We start from the raw sequence: 26,724 nt of genomic DNA on the forward strand, positions 1-26,724 counted from the left end.
AAGAAAATTACATGTTGGAAAATACGATAGATAGGTGACAGGTACAAATTATCATTACTGAAATATTAGTTATTTCAAAGGTAGGATTATGTTCATGAACCCTACTAGACTAAAAAATTCAAATAGGTATAACCAAAACAAAGCACCTTAAGGGATACTAATGATTACTTACAAGGAATAGGAGTTAAGGCTTAGTCACTCAATAACAGGGATTAACAGTATGCTCAAATGTCCATTATGTGAAGTTTTGAAACTACAGAGGAAAGAAAAAAAGAGTCCTAATCTCTAATAATTTACAACCTAATAAGACAGAGAACTAGTCAATACTAAGCTATATTATATTCATGCCCAAATATATAGATAAGAACTAAGTGTTCAGGAACATTAAGAAAAATAGAAGATGATAGGAACAAAAATGAAGAGAATTAGTATTTAGTGAGCAGCCACTATGTGATAGGGTCAGTAGTACTATGTGCTTTATTACTAGGCGCTTTATTTAATACTAAGTGCTAGATACACACATACACGGTTACACATTTATTATTTAATTTAATCCTTACCAAATCCTACGAGATAGATAATATTCCCTTTCTACAGACAAAGAAGATGAAGATGAAGAAACTGAGCCTCAGAGAAATTAAATGACTTGTTCATGTTCTTTCAGTTAACACAGTAACTAAAGATTATAACTATTTTAGGATGGCTTTACTAAATCTTTCCAAGACCTGAAAATTTAAAAGAGACCTAATTAGGAGTTAACAACGTGTCGAATGAGGAGAAGGCATACGTGTTGCTTCAGTGAAGGATAGGGAAGCGTGTGCAGGGGAAAGTAAAGTAAATCTCCTTGGCCCGAGCATAAGGTACAAATCGTGGTTGAGTGGTGGATCAGGAAATCAGTTATGGGAATTCAATAGGTCAAGTACTCTTAAAGGACTCAAGTTCAAATCAATAATTTCACTTTGACCTGAGTGGCAAGTGGAAGTGTTTCCGGGCTTTTGGGAAGAGAAACGATCATATCAAAAACAACACTCAAGAAAGGTAATCTTGCGAAGCAAGAATCTAAAGAACTGAGTGAAGCGGGCTATAGAAGAGGAGTTGAGAGGATTCTCAGACTTTATTCTAGACTAAAAACAAACAAATAGAGCCGATAAATTATGAGATGACTTTCCCATGGATGATAGAGACAGAAAACAAAGAAATAAATCAACATTTCTTTTGATGAGAAGTGTTAAGAGAAGTATGCCTGAGGCATGTATGCTGAAACTGGTTTTATTTAACATTCTCAAAACCATCTGGAGATGGTGGTATTCACTGAAATAAAGCAATATATTCTAATACTGTTTCACAAAAGCAGAATTACTACTGTTTATTACTAAATATTTCCTGTAACAGACATTATCCAGTTTGATTTCCATCCTTCACCCTTATTTCATTCTAGACCTTTGTTTCATCTCTCATCCTCTCCTCTTTTCTGACCCCACCTCATTCAGGATTCACACCATAGTGGTGGGAAGCTCAGTGACAGGGTGAGGATGTCTGGATTGCACATTACTTGTATACTTAATGGTTTGTATATAAGCTATGCCAATATGACCTTGAAGAAAAAGAGCTCCCTCAAAGCCACAATATCAAAATGTCACATACCCACATTATTTTTAATGTGTAGATTTTCAGAAAATTAGTAATTTATTTGAGTTAAATTTAAAAAAAGAAAAAGAAAATATATTAATAAAACAATGGACTTGGAGCTGTTAGGAGAAATACAGGAAAGGAAGTCTGGAATCAGGATCCATTCTGTTAGAATTTAAAATCTGTGAGGGTAGAGCAGAGTCTGTGTCTCATTTGTCCTTTTGTCCTGTACTTAGCAAATGCTTAGTCAATATTTGCTGAATTGAAAGAGGCCAGTAAGATAATCATTAAGATGAATATGGAATTAAATTTAAAAATCACTAATTTATTCTTATTCTATGTTAAATGTAAATAAGGATGCAGCTCTGGTTATTGCACTTAGAACAGACAAACAAAAAAAGATGAAGCTGGAAGAGGTTTGGGGTTGAAAAACAAAATCATCAAGGTGATCAAGTAGCTTGAACAGGAAACAGACTGACCTGCAAAACAAAAACAACTGAAATAAACTAATAGACAATTAGATTTACGATGCATGCAGATAGAAATTATATTCACCAAATCCTGGTGTGCAGGAACTAAGAAGATGGTCTCGAAGTCTTAGAGAGAGTTAGTCTGAAGTGAAAAGGAAGAAATTATTTCTTTAACAGATAACCTAGGCCAGCTTCATGGCTGTGTAAGCCACACATTTGCACAGGGTCCTGTGCTTAAAAGGGCTTGTGGTTGGTTTAATGCTTTGCTGTTGAGGTCTTAAAATTCTTAATAATTTATGAACAAGGCACCCCACATTTTCATTTTGTCCTGGGCCCCACAATACAATAACATGGTGTATTAACATGGTGAAGTTATTAATCCTGAGAACTGTTGAAGCTAACCTTATCAATAGGGTAAAAATGAATTTGGATAATTCATGAATTAATGTAGAACTCTTTTATGGGGGTCTGTTTTTAAAAAGCTAAAGATATTTTGTGTTTTCTCAAACCTTTGAGGATGATGTAATAAGGGCAACTACCAACAGAGGGCCTAATAGAAAATGAAATTTCCTTTCTCATTATTATCTATCCAAAACCCAAAGTGAGACGTTACTGCTGTAAATTTGAATAACAAATTGCAGTAAACTTAGGGATCAATTGTTTTTCAAGGGAAGAAAACTTGAAATAATGATTAATAAACAAACACAATTCTGAATGAAATGTAACTTTCCTCCTTCTTGCCCAGCATTTAAAATAAGAAGTCTATTCGATTGCTCTGTATGATCCTTATTCGCTCTCCAGTTTTCCCAGCAGCTTACTTGTTCTGATCACTTGAACAATCTCACCCCTTCCCCAATTAGATAGAAACCAGAATTTATGACTAGAAAGCATTTCAAAGAGGGAGAAGGATCCCTAAGTATTAAACCTGACTGTGGAGGGCTGCCCCAGGACGGAACTATTTCAACTCTGTGCATGTTATAAAAAGCTATTTAGAATCTGGAATTCTTGAAATTTAGTTCTGGAAATTTAAAGAGTATATTAAAAAGTTACTCAAATGTATTTGCTAAATGTATTAATATATGCCCAGTGCAAAAAATCTGATGGGAAAACATAAACTTTATTTCAAAAAGGCCACTGGCTTTTAAAATGATAATAGCCTAACCAATTTGGAATGCTTCAAATTTGGCAAACAGAAACTTTGCTGTAAAATGCAACAGGCTCTTCAGTTAAAATCCAAGGGCTTAACATAATGGCAGCATCCTCACACACATTATTATTTAGGGAAGTAGACCATCTCTAAAAATGTCAAGACTGCCTTTTCCTAGGGAAGACAAAGTTGTACAAAGAAGTGTCTGTGGGAGAAGTTCCTGACTTTTCTGTTTAGGACATCCAGTTCTATTTTCTACTTATCTTAAGGTAGACGTTCTCAAAGTATGGTCCCTGAGCCACCAGCATCACCAGAGGCGTGCTAAAAATGCAAATTCTCAGGCCTCAGTCTAATACCTCCTAAAACATAAACTCTGGGGGTGAGACCCAGCAATTTGTATTTTAACAAGCACTCCAGTGATTCTGATGATCACTAAAGTTTGAGACTACTACCTTAAGACAAGTAAACAAGAGGCTTTTTTAGTACTTCCTAAAAATGAGGATCCTTTGTGATTTCAATTTTCAAACAACTGGTCAGATACAAGAATATCAAAGACTGGCTTTGAGCAGCATAAACACTGAGTAAGATTCACTCTGAAGAAGATAAAAACAGAAAAAACAAAACAAAAAGTATCTGAAGACACGCATTATAAAGTAATCCCACAAACCTTTAAAAACTTTACAGGGAGATAATATGCTTTTCATTTACTTGTTACTAATGTTTTAAATACAAATGTTTTCAGTATTAATATATAAACAGGTTTCCATTAATAGGGGCCAACTGGTGATGATTTTTATCTTGCATAATTCTTTCTATTGCTAAAGAGTGCCAGCTTATGTTTAACACGGAAATAATGTATTGCTTTAAAATCAGGATTTAAAAACACATTATAATAAAGAAATCGATTGGAAATAACAAAATATGCATTAGGTAACCAGCAACTGCACTGAAATAGATATACTACTCACATATTCCATTATGTAAATGAATTCAAAGATATTTCATGACTGATCAGCTAGAAGGGACATAATGATTTATAATTCAAATAACTGAACACTGAAATCAAATTGAGCTAATATATATTTCTAAATATGCAAACCTGAAATAATTGTTAAAAAATATAAATCAATGTACCCAAGTTGAAATCATTCATATCCCTTGGTTTAAAATGTTACAGCTTTTAAACTTTTATTTAATGTTTTCTGAAAATATGATTTTTTATTAGCTTCAAGAAGAAGTGCTCAAAAACAATAACCAGCTTGTAAAATAAAAGGTTATAATTTTAGGATTAAAGAATATATAAGAGATATAAGGGGAGAGGAAAAATATCTTAAACTGCAGGTACAAATAAATTAGGCATTATGAAAAGTTTACTAAAAAGAATACAAATCAAATTAATTTTATATTAGATTTCACTTTCAATCTAAAAAAATAGGGTGAATCTAAACAATAGGTATGTGCTATAAAATAAGATCAGCTTCTTTCCAGATAATATGCTCTCAAAGTAATTCATTGTGAAAAGGCCAGAGTTTGCAATACTAGGAAGTACTTATAAACCACTTCATATGTTAGAAATAAAGAGTATTTGAGCATTATTATTAAAAAAAAATACAGGTTGAGTTTTTTTTTTTTTAATAAGAAAAAATACATATCTTAAAAAGCCAAAATGACCACTGGAATTGGGTTGTACATCACTTTCCAGTAAAAAGGAAAAACAGCCTGGACAGGTGTAATTTATCATTTTTCTGATTTAATATCAAAGAAATATATTAAAATAATAAAAAGAATCCTGAAATCCTCAAAATTTGTAGTGATAAATAGCCCTCCCTGTCTTTATTGCATTATACCTACTAACAGAAATATTGCATGGTGGATTTTGCCAGACAAGGACGATTATTTTCCAATAAAAAGTTGCATATTAAATTCCAGCACAAAAGTGGGTGTCTAATACTTTGGAAATCTTTCATGGTTTGCCAAGAAACACAATTTTAAACTTAACTAATACAAACATATTCCTGGAGTGAACCTACATTAAAGATTTCCATCCAACGCCACCCATTTTCATAACGCTGTTTTCATATTAAAATATCAGCTAATCTTAGTGGTTAACTAAACCAACACTTATTTTTCACAACTCCTATATATTTGATAGCTAACATATAAAAGACAATCTACATGCTTCTCTCTCATCGGTAGAAACATGACAATAGTATCAACTATAATCTAATAAGAAAGGATGATTCTGGTTTTAGACTTGAAAAATCTGCTAAAGAGAGCAACCTAAACATTTAATGTATAATGGGAAATCCTATTTTAGAGTAAATAAGATATTGATTTGGTGGGAATGATAATCAAAGAAGTGGTCAAAAACCTTATAATTTTCTTCTGATTACTCCTTTGTGACTCTTAATTAATGAAAATAATATTCTTTTCAAATGAAGAATACTGAAGATATATTTACTCTTAGAAATTCAGTTTTTCTAAGGTACTATTTTTAGAACATTTTGACCTTCTTAAAATTAGTTACATGCCTTCTTTGTAAAACAAGAACTTCCTGACAATTAGGAAAAATTATGGACTAAAACACATGTGCCTGCACACTTTCTTATCCATCTATTTATTAATCTGGGTGGGTATAAACATAACTTTCACCAGTTAGGAATCTATATATCCATATAATTCAGTTGTGACTCTGAACAAATGCTTCATAGTATGTAGCTAACATAAATCTTTCAAAAACGTGATAAAGGTAGACGAAAGGCTTTTTACTGAAAAAAAACTTGCAAAAATTATAAACAAGAAAAATACCTGACCAATAGAATGCGTGTTAGGTTGCTTATATAAATTATCAGATATGTAGTAAAAAGGATATCCAACAGAAAGGTCATTAAGGAACTGAAGAGTTCTTGAAATTACAGCCTCACGTCTTCCCCAGTATTTAAGGTTTGTAACACTAAATATAAAAAAAAAAGTTTTTAATTATAAGTAAGGTATTTGCTTGCGTAGGGAGAACATGGAAATACACATGCATTCATGTAAGTTAGATCACCTAAATTATAAATAACTCACCAAGTGAAAAGCAGATTTAAATACCAATGGAAACATTTTCTATTCTACTCTTGTTATAGTGCATTCAAAATCGCATACAATCAATGAACAATGAACATTGCTCTCCAAATGGTGTATAATTCTATAAATCTAGTTTTGTAAGTTAAAAAGTTGCCTGTTGCAGTGAAGAAACATTAAGTTTGTAACCAAAACAAATTAGGGAGTGACAGCAGGAGTTACAAAGGAAGTCACATAGAGGCTTACAAGTTACCGCCAAGAAACGAACCACCAAACTTGTGGCTCCAAAACTCACTTCTTATGATCATGACTGTTTCTCTAGCTTTGTTCTCTGCAAACAAGACAGTGCTGTTTATACTGATAAAGAGGATGCCAAGGGGAGGCATACACGTTTAGGCTAAAAGTACAAAGTTATGTCTATGACTAGAAAGCAGTTAATTCCGCTAATATTACAAGGATAATTTAAGGACAGTTTCCACGAATATGTCACTGATAGCCATAAGTTCCATTTGGAATCAATGAATGCCTTGTCTTAAGGCAATCAAACCTCTCTCAATGATCCCAATTTGCAATAATCTCTTCAGTTGGTCTATGAAATTGGGTATTTTCTTATTAATTAAAAAAAAAAGTGCTGCCCAATTGACCTGAAGAGTCAAAGTCTGTAAACTTTTTAAAGCCACGTTTTGAGGCTGCACACTGCAGTTGTATGGGTACCTTAACAAATAACAATGTCTTTTGGATGGTGAATTTTAAATACGTGAAATTAAATTTCAATTAAGAACAATGCTAGTATTCTAAGAATTAAAACATCATTTTTAAAGTCATTTACTAAAAACTTAATATTTATGAAGAGATTTAAACACAGTAAAAAGATCTATTAGATTCAAAGCAACAACAACAAAAGAAAAATCAAAGAACCAAAGCAGGAACTCACATTTTCGTCATGAATGTTTCTAGAACATGGTTATCATCTGTTATTCCTAAGACTTCTGACATACGGGCATATACCTGCATGAAAACATTTCATTATTAAAAGCTTTATCATCAACATTTATTTTCAAACTGATCAAATGTAAGATTTAATGCATTGATGTATCCACAATGTAGCCGGGAGTGGGTGGGGAGAGCAATGCAGGATTTTTTTAAATTTTATAATTTAAAAATTTACCCTCCTTTTCTTCCAGGAAGCACCTCTAATTTTTAAATACATACAGAGACACAGACACCCACATACTCAATTTATTACCAGCACACCACACAGATTTTTTTTTCCCTCAAAGTGGTAAACCACCCCTTTCTCAAAGATGGGCATACGTCTGTAAAGGGCTGGAAAATGGAGTGCCTCAATAAACGGCTCCAACATTCAAAAAGTTTCTATCTATTCCAGATTTCAGCAAACTATCGAATAATTCAGGATTATGTTAGACAGTTATAAAAATGAGGATTTCAAAAATAAGAGGAAGATAAAGAATTTATAGATATTCTCCTCAAATCTATCTCCATTAAGCTCCCCCAAATATAGAGATAGGTCTTACTTTCCATGCTGAAACTGAAATTCCAGGCTCAGGGATTCTCTGCTGAATACATCAGGGCCTGGAATCCACTAAGCTTCCAAATAGGGAGTGTTGGTCGCAGAGTGTGGGGTGCAACATTTGAGTCCCAACCGAAGCCACATTGAGCTTATAAACACATATCCCACTTCAAGTGGGAAAATGCCACGGGGAGCCAATGGAATATTCCCTAATAGCCTGGCAAAGCTAAGAGGTGGCTTGACACCTCCATACTCCCTGATGCTCTGGTGTGATTCCAGGTTATCCCTGCCAGACACCAGCTGTATGGGATTTCTCTTCTGTGATTTGATCCTCTGTGATTGTGTTCTCTCATTTTCTTCTGATCTGCCTACTTCCTGTTGTATGGCAACTTAGCTTTCACTCCCTCTGCCTTTTTTCATATGTAAAAACTAGATTGCTATACTGCCATAGGTTGCGAAGGTGAGATAAAAATCACAGGCACCACAAATCACCCAGAGTTATAGGGTTATACAGGGGAGGAAAGCTGTTCATTGCAGAGATCTCATATTCAGATTGTAAACACTATTCAAACCAGAATCTTGTATTCCAGGCTTTCAGCCTAAGTCCTATGACCAGAAACTCCTGAGGCTGGTAGAGTGAATCAGAGGGAGAGAGAGAGCGGGAAAGGAACGGGGTGGGTAGAGAGGGGAAGTGAAAAAAAAGAAGGGGCAGAAGGGTGGAGGGGAGAAGCTGGGGCAGAGAGAAAGAAAGGAGGATTGTTCCTGTTGCCTCTTCTGCTAACTTCTGAGCCCCAGAGAAAATCACTTCAAATACTATGTCTGTGACTGCTCATGAGAGTAGGCCTTCATCTCTTATTAGAATGAAGCTATCACTGTGTTTGTAAGATCACTGTGTTTTGGGGGAAGAGGGAGCAAAAGAGAGAGAGAACCTAGGGAAGTTAGTTACCACCAATCTTCAATGATCAGAAACATTTAAGCACATAAAGGCTCAAAGGAAGAATAATAGCAGAAAGGGAAGTTTCCCTTGTCTCACCCTGATCCAAACCTCTCTCATGGATGGGAGCGAACTGGTTCCTTGGAAAATCTGACATTGATGGCAAACAAGCCCCTTCACAACTTGGCCTCAACCTACCTCATCTGCTACCATTTCCCTCAACCTGAAGCTACGATGAAATGCTGATGGATCACTGAGGCTTCTCATGCAATTTCACACCTCTATGAGTTCATGTGCTGTTCATTTTGCCTGAATCAGCCTTCTTCCTCCTCTTCCCCCGAATCCCATTCAAAAATTATCTCCTCTGAAGCCTTCCTTGCCTTCCCAGGAAGAGTGAGTTGCACTCTCCTTTATGGTCCCACAGCGTTTGCTTCATTCTTCTATCATGGTGCTTTCCACACTGTAATTGTTTGGATGTCCATTTCCTCCACTCGACTGTATTGTATTTTTGTAAAATCAAAATTTTACATTTTCAAGACTTTATATATGCTATTTTTTAATAGCAAATCTCAGAATTAATCAAATTTTGATTTTATGCATGCCAATTGGATAATAAAAATATAATAAGTAAAATGTGATTTTAAACATTTAAGACAATTTAACATTTAAAAATATCTTTTTTTATTGATAGTTGTTACAAGGAAGTTTTCTATTGTGTCCCTGGCATTAGAGGAAGGAGAAAGCTAGGCAGGCAGGTCTGCTGTGCTCTGCTGTCAAAACAGTTTCTCAAAGCATCAGATTTGACCCAATAAGATAATAGAAAAAACAGTCAACATTGACACATGGCAGTGCTTTAATCCACAATTATCCTTGTAACTTGCACCATTCCTTTTATCATCCATTAGCTTTGATTCCCATTATCCCATCTAGCAGTGTGTCAATGCTTTTGTCTCCAGGGATTTCTCTCCACTACTAGGATCTGACAGTCAAGCTTGAGTACTAAACAGGATCATTACCTCTTAAATCCACTTATCTGATCTACTGAATAGTAAATTGAAAAGCTCATTAAGAGCAACAATCTGATTTGTTTTCACGTGTGACAGGGTCATTTAAAATCAATGTATGATTACTGAATTTCTTTTAAAGACTGTCTCACATTTTCCAAGGCACCTTATCATTCAGAGAAGTCACAAATAATATGAAAATGTCTTCAAACACTTGGAATTTAATTATACCACAGACATACATAACTTGGGGGTGGGAAGTAATCTATCTGTCCAGTGAGGAAATACCTATAGAACTGTTTATCATAAAACACAAGTCAATGAAAGTTTTCTATAGAAAAAATTCTGACACAATATTTAGGGTTTTTCAACATTAAAACTTTTATCATTCACCCAAAGTAATTTTTTTTTTTTTTTTTTTTTTTGCTGAGGAAGATTCACCCTAAGCTAACACCTGTTGCCAATTTTCCTCCTTTTGCTTGAGGAAGATTCGCCCTGACTAACATCTGTGCCAGTCTTCCTCTATTTTGTATGTGGGTCACTGTCACAGCATGGCTGACAAGTGGTGCAGGTCTGTGTCCGGGAACCAGGCCTGGGCAGCTGAAGTGGAGTGCGCTGAACATAACCACTAAGCCACGGGGCTGGCCCCTAACCAAAAGCAATTTTTATGACAGCAAGAAGAAACTACATCACAATAATCATTAAAGAAGGATACAGGAGTTGGCAAAGGAATGCAAGAAGAGGAAAAAACTCACTTTTAGTTCAAGATTCCTAATCTTTTATTTCAGAATCAATTATGATAATTTGATCATAGCGAAAAATAAGCAAAAATCTAAGAAATAAGAGACAAAGCCCATTCGTGTTGTCCACCCTTCTCTGAAGGATACAACGAAGTTAAACAAATGGTTATGCCTTTGGTTATGTGTTCCACACAATCAGAGATGCACAAATTATCACCCAGTGTTTGCCTGTCAAACTGTCTTCTTCCCTCTCTTCTTTCTTTTTTAATATGCCTGTATTTCTCTATTACACCACAAGCTTGCTGAGGGCAGAGATGATGCTCTTTCATCTCCCAGGCCTAATACTCAACAAATGTTTGTTAAATGAGTAAAAAGAATATAACGCTAAAATGCACATTTTAGCTAATTCTACTTCATTCATAATTTTTTAACAAGAGGAAAACAACCCATAAAAAGGCATTTTTTTATACAGACCTTTTTTTCTGTAAAAATAATATGTCCAAAATTCCACTTACCAGAGGTGACCACTGGTAAAATTTTGTTATTTAAAAAGATGTGGTTTTAATGCTTAAATAATATTTCTTGAAGAAGCTCTCCCTGTAGATTCAATAAGAAGAGCTCACCTTCTTTGAATACTCAGAGGAATAATTAATAATTTATAAACAGGAATAATTAATAATACCTAATTTATGGGCTTTTGGGAAGATTAAATGATGATACCTAACACAGAGCCTGGCATTGAGTAGTTATTCAACAAACGCCTCTTCCCTTCCTGCTCCCCTTTCATAGACCCTTCTCACAGCACGTGCTCAAACTGTAGCTAACACCTTTTCAAGAGAAGACTTGTTACATAAAAAATAACAGAATGGTAAGAAGGGGCTTACCTTGAAGATTTTCACATGGCACAGAGAAGGCTAAAACAAACAAAACCTTAAAATCTGTACTAACTTTGAAATCTTTACAGCTATATTCAGTCAATGAACATACTCTAATCACGGTCAGAAAGGGCGTTTGTTAAAGGCACAAATCTTCAAAATTTCATGATACAAAACCAAATTCTTTCTACTTCTAGGTCTTGCCTTAGCAGCTAGAAAAATTACCCAGTTAACAGTTAGCCAACTCCCTAGCTCTTGAAATACAGGAAATTGTTAGAAATGTAAGAAATTATCACTATTACAGACTTGGGAAGGCATGCTCCTAAAAAACTGTTTTAATATGTTTGTTTTCTTATCTGTATTTATTTTACTGGGAAGATTCTGTTAAATGTCAGAAAAGAGCATTTGGATATGTACATAACGCTCCAATGACCCAATGCGTTCCCTTAACTTTTCAACTAACCAAATGACGAACACTGCCAGTGCATGTGCAGGTACTTTACATGATCTTATGTCTGGTTTTCAAAAGGGAAGCCAGACAAGATAAGAAAACCACACAAGGGAATAAACACACAAATAGCAACAGGATTTTGAGTTGCAAATTTAACTTAATAAAGAATAAAAGCACGTGCTGCGATAATTTTTAAACTGCTTTCTCATTCCAATCCTAATCCTTGGTCTTGGGTATCTGCAGTATTGTCTCTAACATGCTGGTTATAACTTTGAAGAAACTAATTATGTCAATCCTTAAATTTGAAGTAGATTACAGAACTGGGAAACACAGAATATTAGTTCCTAAAGGTTGTATGGATATATAATGACAGTCACAGAAATTCAATAACAGCCCTCTATGAAATGTACTCAAAAGCACCACATGAAACAAATTAAAAAGAACAATGAATCTCTCATTCTGAGCAAATAAGAAAATAAGAGAAAACACTGGTTCTATAGGTTTTCATAAGAGTTGTTATAATGAATTAAGATTTTGGATAATGAATCTTCAGAAAATTACAGTAAGTTAATACCCTTAGGCCTTCTATAAATGTTTAAGATGTTATAACTTCTCAAAGAGCTTTTATAAGCAGGCTCAATGTAGAAAATTAGCAGTGCTGTGGAAATGAACAACAAAGTATTCTGCCATCAGATGATATACTTTCCTGAACCAATTTATTCTCAAAAATTAGCATCCAATAATACAAAATTGATACCACAAAATTTTTAAAAACCCCGACAACTGTTGTGAATTTTAAAGTACTGTTTCAATCTATTGAAATGCCTTATCAATCAAGATTTTTAACCGGTTGTAATTTGGTAAAACAAAACCTGTCACTGGGAAGTATCCAATATAATGAAAGCATTAACGTTCTTTAGGAAAAGAATTTTGGAACTGAGTGTGAACTCACTTATTATGAGTAAGAAACCAATTTACATATTTTTGTCTTAGCCTTCAAGTGCCCTTAGGGTCAATGCAGTGCCTTCTGTAAGAGAGACCCATTAAAGTGAAAGGCAGGGGAGGGAGGAGAAGAAGAGGTGTGAGAGGGAACTACAGAGCATTTAATGACTTAGATTTAAACCGTTTGGAACTAAAGATACTGAGCTCTTTCATTAATGTCTGAAGCAGAATAAAACACGATCATCACAATTAACTATGACCACATCAAGAGAATTAATGGTACAAACATCATTGCTACATATTAAATACACAAACTCAGTGGTACTGAAAAGATCCACATTAATCTTGGCTAATTTTTCTGTATCATTTAAAATAACACTACAAAATAGAGGGCCAAAATAAGGTAAAAAAATCTTCTGCCAGAATTTAATTTTAGAACCATAATTTATGTTGGAAACCAAGCGGTAAAAGGTTACGAATTTGCTTGTCTCATCCAGGGGAATACAGAATGGCATCTGATAAAGAAAAGCTGGCTATGGAAATATAAAATAAATATGAATGTTAAGTATTTATTTCAGTTAGAATATCTGAACCCACCATCTGTGGTGGTCATCTTGCTAAGGGGACATGTACCTAACAAATCTCTTAAGAGGCACTCCCAATCTGCTTGAATAAGCCATTGTATAAGAAAACTTGGAGCGACCACTTTGGCCTCACATTTCCTTCGCTCCACATCCTGTGGCACAAAGCATGAACTCAGCAGGCTGGGGTGCAGGGCTGCCTGCTGCCTTGTGATAATCCCCTCTCCCAGTAGGGGCCTCCACTGATGCATGGCTAAGAACATGCTTCCTCTTTTGCTTGCACCCCAGTGGGGTTTCCATTCCTAACTTGGGCCCAAATCCAGACTGCTAAGGAAGGACTCCAGATGCTGCCAGAGATATTTTTAGACTAGTTTCTAAACAATCATTTATTAGAAAGAGACGTATGGGTACAGTGTGAAAACCAGCAATACTGGTAATTTTGGAGAGATTCTTTCCCTCCCAACCTTGACCACATCTAAGGTCTAACTACCACCTGTTCAACAGAAGCTGGCTGTTTGCCTCCTTTTCCTTCAGGGAGCCACTGACTAAGGATCTTCACCAGCATGAACCTAATGTCTCCCGACAGGCTTTCACTAGCCAAGAGGGACCTGGGTTGAGTGCACCAGTTATTGGTCACAGGATACACAGCCCATAGAAAGACTCCTGTGGTGCAACCAGCTGAAAGCCAACTAGAGAAGATGGGGAGTGTACATTTGTCCTGACACAGCTTTGCTCTTGCTGGCTGCCAACTCATTCCATGTCTGGGGCCAAGCTTCTGTTAAACTAGTCTTCTGTGGCTAAAGCCATGGTAAAGCCGGGGGTAATATATTATGTTCCCAAGCCCATATAAGAAGCAGCTAACCACAGCTATGGCACAAGGTTACTGGAAGAAGGCTTGACTAACTTTGATAGAAGGTTCTGAGACCATGGTTTAAAGCTGCATTTCAGGTATTTTATTTATAATTCTTTGCAACAGCAAATTTACAAGATGAGATGACTAGATTTTGGAGCAAAGAAGTTGATGCTGGATGAAGTTTGTGACAGGCTGATGGTAGAGGTAGGGAATAAAGAAATAAAAGATTCCGTTTATTCTAATCCTCCACACCTCTGAAAGTTATCAGCCAGAAACATATTCTGGCACAAGAGATAAATGTACTATAGATTCCGTTCAATAACAGATGATATTCAAACGTAGCCAAATCAAACTGTTTCCTTTCAGGTCTGAATAACTGGTTAGAACTGGCCACTTCAGAAATATTATAATAAAAAAACCTGGGATATTTTCACACTATGCAATCACACTAGACAGTCTTTGCAGTTACCACTGCTTCTTAGCTGACTGTTGAACATTTGGTTATAAACCATGCACACTGTAGGATTACATACTGTATAAAAAAGGGAACCAAGACAATGTACCCCTATACTAAGCACTGTGAGCACGTGTCTACTTTGGTAATAAGGATCTGGGGCTGTGCTGAGACAGGCATAAAGACTGGTGATCCACCACAACAACCAGCAACTCAACTCACCTTAACTATTTTCCAAGCCTTCTCTGGAACTCTGGACACATCACTCTTCAGGCGTACAACCTAAAAAGCACAGAGTTTAGGGACCTGCCACCTAGCGTCAGGGGTAAGAGAAGAGCAGAAGGCCTTCCCAATTTCAAATACAGGGAGAATGTGGCTCAGGATCTTTGTGGCTGTCACTTAAAATATTCTTGGGACTTTGATTTTATTCTGGAGGCAATGAACAGTGGCATGGTTAAGTGCTGTTCCAAGTCTGCATGTGGTTATACGGATTACAATGGGTTTGTTTCCATGGAATAATTCAAGAAACCGATTACTAAAGGACAGCCCTTAAAAAGAACAAATTATAAATAATATTTGACAGAACTGTTTTTAAGATCTCTTAGTACCATTGTTTCCCATGAGGCACTCTCATTATGCAAGTGTAGCAACTGGAGCTAATGATTTAAGTAGGTCAAGTTACCTTTTGATGGGTGAAAGTACACCTGTAATAAATGGAACTCATTTCTGTAGTCATTCAGAAAGCAAGTAAATCATTGAGTCTTCCACTACTTAATGCAATTCTCGTACTCACACTCTCCCCCAAATCCTCTTTAAGCATACCAAATTATAGTTATAGTGCGTGTTGAGAGCTTCCCCAGGTCCTCATCTCTACTTCAAACGTTTATTTTATCCATATGTTTCCTATTAATATATCGGCCTCCACATTGCCTCTTGGAAACATGTCCTATTTTCTACAACTAAAACAACTTCTGTACCTTCCTCCTAAGAGATAGTCAACTCTCTGTCCCTCTGGGAAGAACGACCTGACATGAAGAGTAGAGGAATAATGGCCCAAGGAATGAAAAAGGCAGGGGGAGGTCAAAGACATCATCTATATTTTTACTACTCTTTCAAATCAGCTCTTTTCTTTATATTCTCAAATTTTACTAAAAATGTTGTTCCTATAGTCCCTTTATACCTTTCAATTCCTGTCTCTCACACTAGCCTAGTTAGTGAAAACTTTAACTTTACCCCAAATGCAATGGATCAGAGTTCACTTCTTGTTGGTCCATTAACTCCTTTAAACACTAATATCTGGTTCTTCTGAGCAGACAATATCTGCAGCAATAGGCTAACTCCTGCTTCCATCCTAGCCTTCTTACTGACACTTCTATGTTGAACGTTAGCTATAACATATGCAAAAGCCCAATTGGTGGACCAAGATGATACGTGGTTGCCCAAGAAACATATTCTCCTCTCAGTAAGAGGAGAAATGAGCAAGTTAATTGAGTACATATTTCAGGTAGCTTAAACTAGGAGGAAACATAGAATGCATGTGGAATGCAGTGCACATGCGGTTTAAGTGGGACTCTGCTACTTGCTAGCCTCACACAGTGCTTGGCAGATAACACACATTCAATAAATGTTTTTGCTTAATGAACTAACTCTCTAACCCTAGTTAAATTATTTAGCATCTCAGAGTCTCAGTTTCTTCATCTGTAAAATGGAAAGAATAATATCACAACAAGTAATATCACAAATTAGGAGGTAGTCTAGTCAACCGGTTAAGGATGGATTCTGAAACCCAAGACTAGCTGGATTCCACCACTTACTATGCGATTTTGAACAAGCTGCTTACCCTTTAAACCTTAGTTTTCTCAAATAAAAACTGAGAAGGATAGTAGGACCTAATTTACGGAATTTTTGAGAGGATTAAAGTAGTTACTTTATGTAAAGCACTTAGTCCTGGCACATAGGAAAATTTCTGTAAGTGTTAGCTATTATTATTATTGTCATCAAATGTTATATTACTTATAGCACTGCTAACACAGTGTTAGGAAAACTTGGAAAGATTTCGGTACACAGTAAGCACCAAATGAATTTAGTTACTAGCCGTTAGAATAGGTGGTTAGTAAATGGCCACTATTATTAAGTAATACATTGTCAAACATTAGTCTGACATTAAGATTATGAGGCATGCACCCAGACTACAGTCCTTTTCTTTTCTTTTTTTTTGGTGAGGAAGATTGGCAATGGATGTGTCAATCTTTGGGTTCCAAAACACCAACATTAAGAGTTTTAAATTATCAAAGGAGTTTTTGTGTGATAGGCCCAAGCAAGAATAGAAAGGGGCTGCCTTTCATATATGAATATAACATTGATCTCTGACACTAGACTATGGGTTGAGTTGCTTCTCCTATAGTAAAATGGATTATATTGAATATTTAGGATCTAGCTTAGTTCTCTTGTGACTGATGGCTAGCCAGGACTAGGGGTCCAATCTGTGATTGCAGAGATGAGTTTTTTCCTTGGGAAATAAAACAGCAAATATGGAGATGAAACTTGTGATGACGGTCTTACACTAAAACTGATCATGCCTGGGCTCATGCCAAAATACATACATAGGCAATGTGACACAGTGGAAAGCAAACTTGGGTTTAGAGTATGATGGATTGTTCCAAATCCAGGGACTGCCACTGAACAAGTTTTTAAACTTTCTGAAATCTTTTTCATATTCCCTAAAACAAAGATAATCATACCTACAAAATAGAATATTGCTGAGAAGACTAAATGAGAAAATGTGATGGATAACTTCACAAAGTAGAGGTAAGCACAAAGTAGAAACACAGTACAGGTTAGATTAAGGTTGAAGATAAAACATATTCTCAAATGATATTTCCTAGGAATTTCTCACTCTATATTACCTGAAAATACAGAATTAGTAACTTACAGCATAGATAATGTTTTAATATCCAGTCCCTTGAACTCTAGGAACTTCAAGAATGTTAAGGTTGGAGAGTATTTAGCTGCACCTGCTGGGAATGTGATATTATAGTCTATGTCTCACAAACACAAATGACCAGGAAAAAAGTTGAGAACTGGGACCATTAAGCATGAAAACATTTCTAATGAGTCAGGAAGGTGGGCCAAGAGGGAGCATGGAAGGAAGAGGTCATGAACACTCGGAAAAGGGAAAGGAAAATAAGTGGCCAAAGGCTTAGGGTCAAAACAAAAGTTGAAAATTGCAATTCTCAGCAAATGTAAAGCTACCAATGTACTAAGCTGTTTCACACATTTCAGCATTGTCTATCATTTTATAATATTCCTTATTAAAAAGTGTGGGAAATTGTCTTCCCATGGAAATGTACTTCCAATTTTGTAATGGGAGTCAATAAGAAAATGCAATTCCCCTTGGGGAAAGTTGTTTCAAAGCCAACTTTGCTTAAACACATCTATTCAGTAAAGCAAACGATACTGGCGCTGGGGAGCCACGCAGGCCTAGGGGAGGATAAAATCCCAATAAGCATGCCAAATGTGTTTTTATCATTTCAAGATTCCTTCAACAGAAACATTATGGGGAGATAAAAATTAGGAAAACACTGAACTTAACTAATTCAAAATGTTGAAAAAATATTTTGCATTTATGTTTTATAACCAAGCGCTTTTCCCACATTCGTCCCAAGGCAGCAGATGAAGCACTATATTCACCATCGCTAATACCAGCAATTGGAACATGCTCTTTGGCAAGGCAGAAATAAGATAATTGTTCAACATAGGCTGGCTTTTCAGAAATACTGGAAGCATTGCCTGTAATTATAGACATCTGTCACTGCTAGCCACTCAGTACTAACCCTGACATCAATATACAACCATAGCACTAAACTGCCTGCAGGCATAGCAATGGAGACCAGATACGCTGGGCAGGCAATCATCTGCTTCATCCAAACTATCTGTCAAAGGTTCCCAACCACAAATAGCTCTTACGTTTTGTATCCTTAGGATAATATGTTGATTTATTTCAGATTCTCTAATATTTACAGTCTAGGCCATCTACTAAAATAAAGAAACAAAACTTATGGCTAATGGAGGCAGTTACTGTTCACAGTCATCATAAAAGGTCATAGCTCAACCCTCAAATGTTAAAAATTGATGGCAGCTTTAACCATGCGCTATCATACAGATGTTTCCTTTTGTAGAGGCAATTATTTTCAATAGCAATTCAAAATGGTAACTACAATCTTTCATCAGCAAGTATGTTGCCACATTGATCTAATAGAAATGCTCATATTTTAAAGCCTTTTTTGAGAAGTAATGATAAGTTTCAATATTGAGTACTGAAGAATCCAGATTGTCAGTTTGGGTTAAGCTGTACATAGAGTACTGTATCTGGCAACATTTTTTACATACACAGATGTGATGTCTAAAAATAAGGAAATGACATTGAAGGATAAAAATATCTGGTTAATGAATGAGTCAACTGATATATAATCTTGCTGGGTGTAAAGCTTATTGAAATATACATGTGCATGTACGTTCATATTTTTAAAAGCCCAAAGATACACTGTAGTTTTAAACGTCACTCTCTCTTTTTAAGCAGCCAGAGAAGCTGAAAATTATTAGATGTTTAGACTAATTAAGAATAAACACTCACAATTATCATAATGTGTTACTAAAAACCCAGATATTTCTTGATCTGATCACAACAGCTTATGCTGAAGAAAAACTATTAATTACGGACAGACAGTTAGCTTACAAGTGAGCTGCATCTTAAAAACCTCTTTTAAAATACAATTGCTAAATGCCTTACAGTGCTGTAATGTGAGACAGGTTCAAATCTTATTACTTCACTGAAATTAAAACCTAAGTTTTAATACTGTTCAAGTCGAACAATGATTCCACACTTTATTGCTTTTGAAATCCCTTGATGATCATAGGAAAAAATGCCCCCGAGAAAAAAAGACTGTTTTCGATAAACAGAAAATACAGTTTGCACTCTTAGCCTCTTTGTCATCACAAAAAAAGGATTTAATGCCAATTCTTTAAAAAAAGACTTTTTTCCCACAAAATGTGCACCTTGTGTGCCATTTGTAAAATCAGTTCACTTTCTTTTATTTATTACTGCAGCGCGGCAAGGCAATAAAGAAGCTACCGATAGCTAATAAATTACATGCCTTTTAAAACAATTCTCTTGCTACAAAAACATGTAACTACAAAGGTTTACATTTACATGGTACATCACATGAAATGTCTATATTTGTGTTCTATTAACCACTTTGGCAAATTGTGGGCTTTTACCAAATAGCTGATAGGAAAAAAAATAAAGTGATTCACAAGTGTTGACATGATATAAAATAAAAGCTTTTCTAGTCAACTACTCTTACACTATTTGCACTTTCTAAAAATCCTCCAAAATTTATTTAAAAATATGTTTTGATAAGTTATTTTATGTATCAAAAAGGTATTCAAAAATGTTCTAAGCAGAGGTAATTTAAACTCTACTCTGAATACTGAGACCTAAGAAAGTACCTTTTTTCCCCCTAATTTACATTCCTAGTATAATGCAGTCTTTTAAAAATCATAGCTCCTAGCAGTTTCTTAGAACAAATTATAAAAGGCAAGATCACTGCATGTAAGGTAGAAATGCCCCAAATCCTTTAAATATTTAGTATTTTTCAAAGGACATAGAAACTTGGCTATTTATTTAAGAAATATTCACAACAAACATGTCTTGCTTAGTTATAATCTTTATTTTAAAAGGATATTATCTTCACATATCCACAAGAACTGCCTAAAAATCTTACTTTATAAAAGTAAGCTGTTTATTTAGTTTTTCTGGTTTGTCTATGTACAAATAAATTCTGAAATATCTGTACTTCGATTCCAGGATTAAATTGTTAAATTAATCAGGGTATTTGCTTAATGCTCTCATCCTCTAATCTCATGATGAGCATGTATTTATGAGGTAGTGTATTGTCTTTTATTATTAATTTCCTCCATTTCCTGTAATAGCTATCTTAGCTGTGGCTTTTTGTTTGTTTCATACCTACAAAATTTCAACTTTGTTCAATTATGCATGATGAACAATACTTTAATCTTCAAAGCACAAACAACTTTGTTCCATTTCACATTTACTTCAAGATGACAGCCCACTATACAAATGAACAAAAAATTCTATAATCTATAGCACTCCATTTCTCCATTCAAATCTACTTTTTCTCCCCTTCTTTTGAAATCAGCTTGATCATGATAATTAACAATTAGGAATTTGTAGGAGATATCTTTTTTGAAGAGTTCAATGAATAATTTTATTTCATCTTCACAGATTTTTTACAGCAGAATCATTGCATTGATAATAATAATATTCTATAAGCCGTATATCCATATATGTAGAGAATCCTGGTACACTTTCTAATTTATCGTTTGCTTCTTTTTAATAGCAAATGCTCATGTTTTTTGAAATCATGCCCTTTCCCTATACTGTGGCTGATTTAAAGTGATAAAATTGTCAATTAGCAACCAAGGAAAGTAGCTGACAAAATACCTACTTTTTCTATGGCCCCCTTCTCTCCCTCCTATATCTCATTGATAAAATTTTATTCTAAATCTCTAATTAGTTGGATTATCTTCCTTTTGGCAGAGAGAGGGCTCATTCATTATACTGTCTCTCTTGGACCATTAAAAATTGTACATTCGAAGCAGACAGGGTGGGTATCATGAACCTCTTTTTTTTAAGATGGGGAAAATCAAAGAGTGGTTAGGAAATTGCTAAAGATTACAGAGTAAAATGGCTTCTTCTCCAACTTCCTATTCACAATTCTCATTGTTTGAGAACACTGCCTCCTAGCAGCAGACATTTATTCTGGTAAATCCAAATTAAACTTTTTATTGGGTGCTATTTCATTTAATGCATAGAAAATAACCTTGACTTATATCTGGCACCTATCTGACAGTGGAAGTAGCGGGTGGTTCTTGGCGCCAATTGTGAGGAGTAGGGGAATTTATTTCTTTTACTAACCACCTTCTTAGAAGCAATGGAACATTCACTTTGTCATCAACCTCTTTAATTTGGTAAGTAATCTAAACTGTACTGATATTTAGACTTCTTGGTCTTGTTTTACTATCTTGAATCAGAAAGTAAAAAGCATAAAGCTGGACTCTTCTGGCCTCTTTTTGCACCGTTGTGCAATCTTCCTAGTTCTATTTTACTTAACTGTTTATGTAATACACAGACTTGAATGCCACTAAAAGAAACCCCAAGCATCTCCTGGGAATCTTTCCTGGACTTGCCCAAGATTACATTAGGTGTCTTCCTATATGTTCCCACTGTTCTTCTGAATATCAATCATGGGCCTCATCATATTGAACAGTGACTGCCTGTTAGCTTTGTCTGTGTTCTCCACCAGTCTGTGACGGCAAGACTCTCTCTCTAGTCAATACTGTGACTGATTGTTTAGCATCTAGTAGGCAATTACATATATTTGAAATTCAAATATGTTTTTTTCCAACATCACCAAGCAATTCTCCAATTTTCAGTAGACACCGATCAGGTGTCCCACAAATTTAACTCAATTCTGACACTATCTACCTAGATATAGTACCAGATCCCACAGGTTAAGGGCTCAGTCCCACAAGACTGCCTCTAATTCAGAAACCAATTGAAAGTCCAGGTTGTCACCTGTACTTCTGACCAATTACCTATAGACTGAAGATTCTAATGACCCCTGCCTTGGGTTTGATTAATTTGCTAGAATGGCTAGAGAAACATTTTACTTACTAAACTACAGGTTTATTACAAAAGGATGTAACTCAGGAACATCCAGATGGAAGAGATGCTTAGGGCAAGGTATGTGGGAATTAGTACGGATCCTTTTCTAATTTACAATCCCTAGAAACTGAACACTGGCTGGTTCCAATCCACTGTCGCCTAATAAAACATTGCTCTAATTAACAACACATAGTTCAGAAAAATGACTAGAATCAGAAGAAAATTTCTCTGCTTTTGTCACCATGAAATCTGACCATCTCACCCTATCTAATCCATATTCAATCAATCAATAAGAAAATAGTTGATGATCTAGCACTGTCCTACTTGTTTTGACAGACATAAGATATGCATAGGACATTACCTCTGTCCTCAAGAATTTCAAACTTTGTTAAGAAAATAAGGACACAGAGCAGAAAACACTTAACGAGTAAGATGCGGAATTACAGCTCATCCTTTTAATGGATTTAGAGTTAGATAGACCTAAAGGTCAAATCTTGTGCACACTACTTCCTATCATTGTATTCTCAGTCAAGTTACTTTATGGTAGAACTAGGGTTAAGAACACCTTCATCATAAGATTATTTTGAGGCTTACAAGATATAATGCATATAAAAGCTTATCATCATAGTGCCTGGCATATAATAAACACTAAATGAATGCTACCCCTATCATTATCATTATTATTTAACTAAGTTTTAATGAATATGACCCAGATATTAAGAACTGTAAGACTGCATACTTGAATAGAACATTGACAGATGGTGATTGCGGAGGGGCTGGGAGAAGAAAAAAGAAAAAAATATAATCTAATAAAGATGGTGACAGTCAGCCTGAAAGAGGGGAGCTGTGGGAACTAAAATTGGCTAGTAAGTGGAGCTAGATTATGGAACACCTTAGAAACCGAGGACTGCTGGCTTGATGAAGGCAACAGAAAGGCCTTTGCGTGGGAAGAGACCTAGGACGAAAGTGGTAAGATTTGTCCAACTACAGCGTGTATGATGGGCCACAGCCAGAGAGGTCAAGCTTTTATCCTTCTTGAACCCTTTGTTGTCTCTGATACCATGCGTTTCCTCCCTCTCCTTGAAATTCTGACCTTCATGGACACACTACTCTTTGGTTTCTCATTTTTCTAATTCTTTATTTTCGGTTAAAAATTTCTATTTTCCACATCCTTGAACTGAGAGTGCCCTCCATCCTCTTACACCCAGTTCCTTTGGGGAAGTTCATCTGCTCATAAGATTTTAATTAAATACGTACCAAAATAAGACTAAATCTATTGATCCAAAAGTAAGTACTGAATGTGGAAAAGAAATCTATCTCGGCCTCAGTTGTGTTACTGAAGGAAAGTAGTTAGGGTTGGGAATTGAAGAGAAATGCAAAGGTGGCAAAATTGTGACTACTGTGGCTCTATTTTCTTGAACAAGAAGAAGGTCTGAGGTAGGCCAGGAACTTGAAGGAGATTACTACTGCCTATGTTAATTACATAAGAACACAACACACCAGTTCAATGGCTCATTCCGTTCTCTTACTGTCTCTGATTACGACTCCAATGACCTACACTCTAACCATGACCACTAAACTCAAAGGTTAGAGATATAGCCCAGATATTTCTATCTTTCCTTAATAACCAGCTGAGAATCTTTCATTTCAGGACCTATCAAATCTATCTGTACTTTCAGTTTGTGGCACTGCTTGGAAAAATAAGTTCCATAAATCTTATTATTTACCACAGAAAATAGAATTCCTCTTATTTTCCCCGAACTTTTAACGTAGGGCTAAGGGGTTCCTGAACTGAAAGATTTAAGAAATTTTCAAGTCCTACCAATATCCTGATTAAAAAAAACAAAAACACGATCTATCCTCTTAAGTGTTTACCTTTCTAGGCTGAAGAGGCCTAATACTTTCATACTGTTGATTTTCATAGTGTATATGTGAGCTGTGCTCTAAAAAAATGAAATATAAATATAGATTGTATCTATTAACACTGTGCTTTTAAATCATTTGAACAACTGTATCTTTTGGGTCTATTCTGCACTGATTACATTTTTATGTAGTGAGAAAGGTCAAAAAACATGTAACAATATAGCCATTCAATTCTGACTACAATCTCGAAAGGCTACTAGGGACCTTATGTTGACAGACAGAAATTTCTGCTCAAGGAAAAAACAAATTAGCTGTCGTAAACTTTTAGAAACAGGTCCATACTTGTTCCTTTTCTTTATTTTTACATAAAAGCACTTTTTAAAAATCTTGAAAAACGCAGAAGCAGAGGACTAAGTGCAAAAAGTATTTCTCAATAACTACGGAAGAAAATAAAATGCCTATAGACTATCAATGAGTAGAAAGAGTCAGGAACTTCACAAACCAAATGAAGTGTGCTCACCTGCAACTAAATAAAATGTACCATCCCTGATTCCTTATACAGAAACCTTTTATCACATACTGGACCGTTTCTTTGATATGACGATGTTTCTGAAAAGCAGTGTAGAAGAGCCAGAGAAACGAGAGTTCAAATCCCCAGTCTCAAGTGTGACCCTGAACAATTTTCTCAACTTCTCTGAGAATCAATTTCTTCATCTACAAAATGAAAGATAATAATACCTACCTTGTAAGACTGCAGAGAGGATTAGCAATAATTTGGACAAAATGCCTAGTGCAGTATCTGGTGCATAATAGGTACTTTATAAAGACTATCTTTACTGAGAACATCAGTTGCATATCTAGAAAATAAGCTTATAAAGAATTAGGAATTTTCATTAATTTTTACAATGCTTTTCTTTCTTTTTTAACGAGAAAGGATAAGTAAACCATCATTTACATTCAGTCACTATGCATCTGTTGTTAATATATCACATTATGGCCAAGTATCTGTTTAGGCAATTTAAATGTTGATGTCTGAGAATAAGTAATTGGGAAGCAAGAAAAACATTTTAATTACATAACATATAACACACTGCACCTAAATTAAAAGGTAGCTATTCTCTTGAGGATTAAATGGAAATATCCTAAAAGCACAGGGTTTTTAAAGTGTGGTATGGATTCCTAGCTTATTGTGAAGAATTCCCAATCACTTTTAAAGCCTTTTAAAAACTCCAAAATGGCTGATAGTAGGTAAACAGAATATAAAAGCAGATGGGTCTGACAGTCTGAATACAAAAAAGCAGGTGTTCAGCAATATAGAAGCATTGGCCAGTTTGCAGATGCTGCTGATTCCTGCTTCCACATCCCACTTGTGTCCCCCCAACATCTGCTTACTGGTGCTCATATGATACATTCAGTTGACTCAGAGGATGCAAATCAAGAACCTAGAGATCTGTTATTTAAAAATGAAATTTCCTTTTCTTTGCAGGTTTCTCTATTTTAATCTTTGAGAGGTGGAAAAATTATCTTTCTTCAAAATTAAGACACATTCCTTAGATTTTTTTGTTTTTTTTGAGGAAGATTAGCTCTGAGCTAACATCTGCCACCAATCCTCCCCTTTTTGCTGAGGAAGATTGTCCCTCAGCTAACATCTGTGCCCATCGTCCTCTAGTTTATATGCAGGACACCTGCCACAGCATGGTTTAGATAAGTGGTGCGTAGGTCCATGACTGGGATCCGAACCAGCAAACCTCGGGCCACCGAAGCAGAGAGCGTGAACTTAACCTCTACGCCACCGGGCCGGCCCCAGCTTTAATTATTTTAACAAGAGCCCAATCAAGGGATAATAATGCCTAGCTTATGAAACGCATTAATATAGATAGATGCAAACTAACTCAAATCTTAAACCATGTTTACAGATTATATTCTCTACTGCCCAAGTACAGTAAAAAAATAAATTGCCATAAATTAGCTTCTAGAAACAGAAAGAAAAGAATCATAAGCATCTCTTTATCACATGCAAACAAACTACACAAAATTTCTCACAAAATATCACACTTCTGTTTTGCCTCTGAACAAACTAAGCTAAAAACATCAAAGAAGAACACAGTATAATTTAGAATTAGGCTGAAAATACAGTAAGTTAAAAAAATAAAATTACCAGTCACATGGTGAGAGGACCCAGATAAGAAACAGAGTTCTTCCCTTTCAAATTCCCTTATTGGTATGATATGAGATTTTGAAGAAGAAGAAGTAAAAAAATAACTATATAACTACCTGGCACTTTAACCGACACGTGAAAAATGAGCATAACAGACATTAAGAAAAAGGAGTAGTGTACAAGACCCAGGGTATCTTCAAAATGGGTTGGGGATGCTGAGAGTGGATGTTGGTAGGTAGCAAACTAGGAAAGAGACCTCGTAGAGTGGCCGGGGAAGCT

General features: G+C 35.5%; 1 protein-coding gene across 5 annotated transcripts in view; it reads right to left on the bottom strand.

Annotated features, from left to right (window-relative positions):
• Nucleotides 1-26,724, bottom strand: part of RANBP17 (RAN binding protein 17) — a 334,844-nt gene that overhangs the window by 85,863 nt on the left and 222,257 nt on the right. For 4 of the 5 annotated variants that reach the window (XM_046668588.1, XM_046668586.1, XM_046668589.1 and 1 more), the window contains 3 exons: nucleotides 14,900-14,959; nucleotides 7,247-7,320; nucleotides 6,119-6,199 (listed from right to left, as the gene is read on the bottom strand). In XM_046668588.1, the coding sequence (XP_046524544.1) occupies nucleotides 6,119-6,199; nucleotides 7,247-7,320; nucleotides 14,900-14,959 (215 nt within the window). The remainder of the gene's footprint in view (nucleotides 1-6,118; nucleotides 6,200-7,246; nucleotides 7,321-14,899; nucleotides 14,960-26,724) is intronic. The other variant, XM_046668587.1, reaches the window with a different exon arrangement.

Source organism: Equus quagga, chromosome 7 (genome assembly GCF_021613505.1).
Source record: "Equus quagga isolate Etosha38 chromosome 7, UCLA_HA_Equagga_1.0, whole genome shotgun sequence".
NCBI lineage: Eukaryota > Metazoa > Chordata > Mammalia > Perissodactyla > Equidae > Equus > Equus quagga.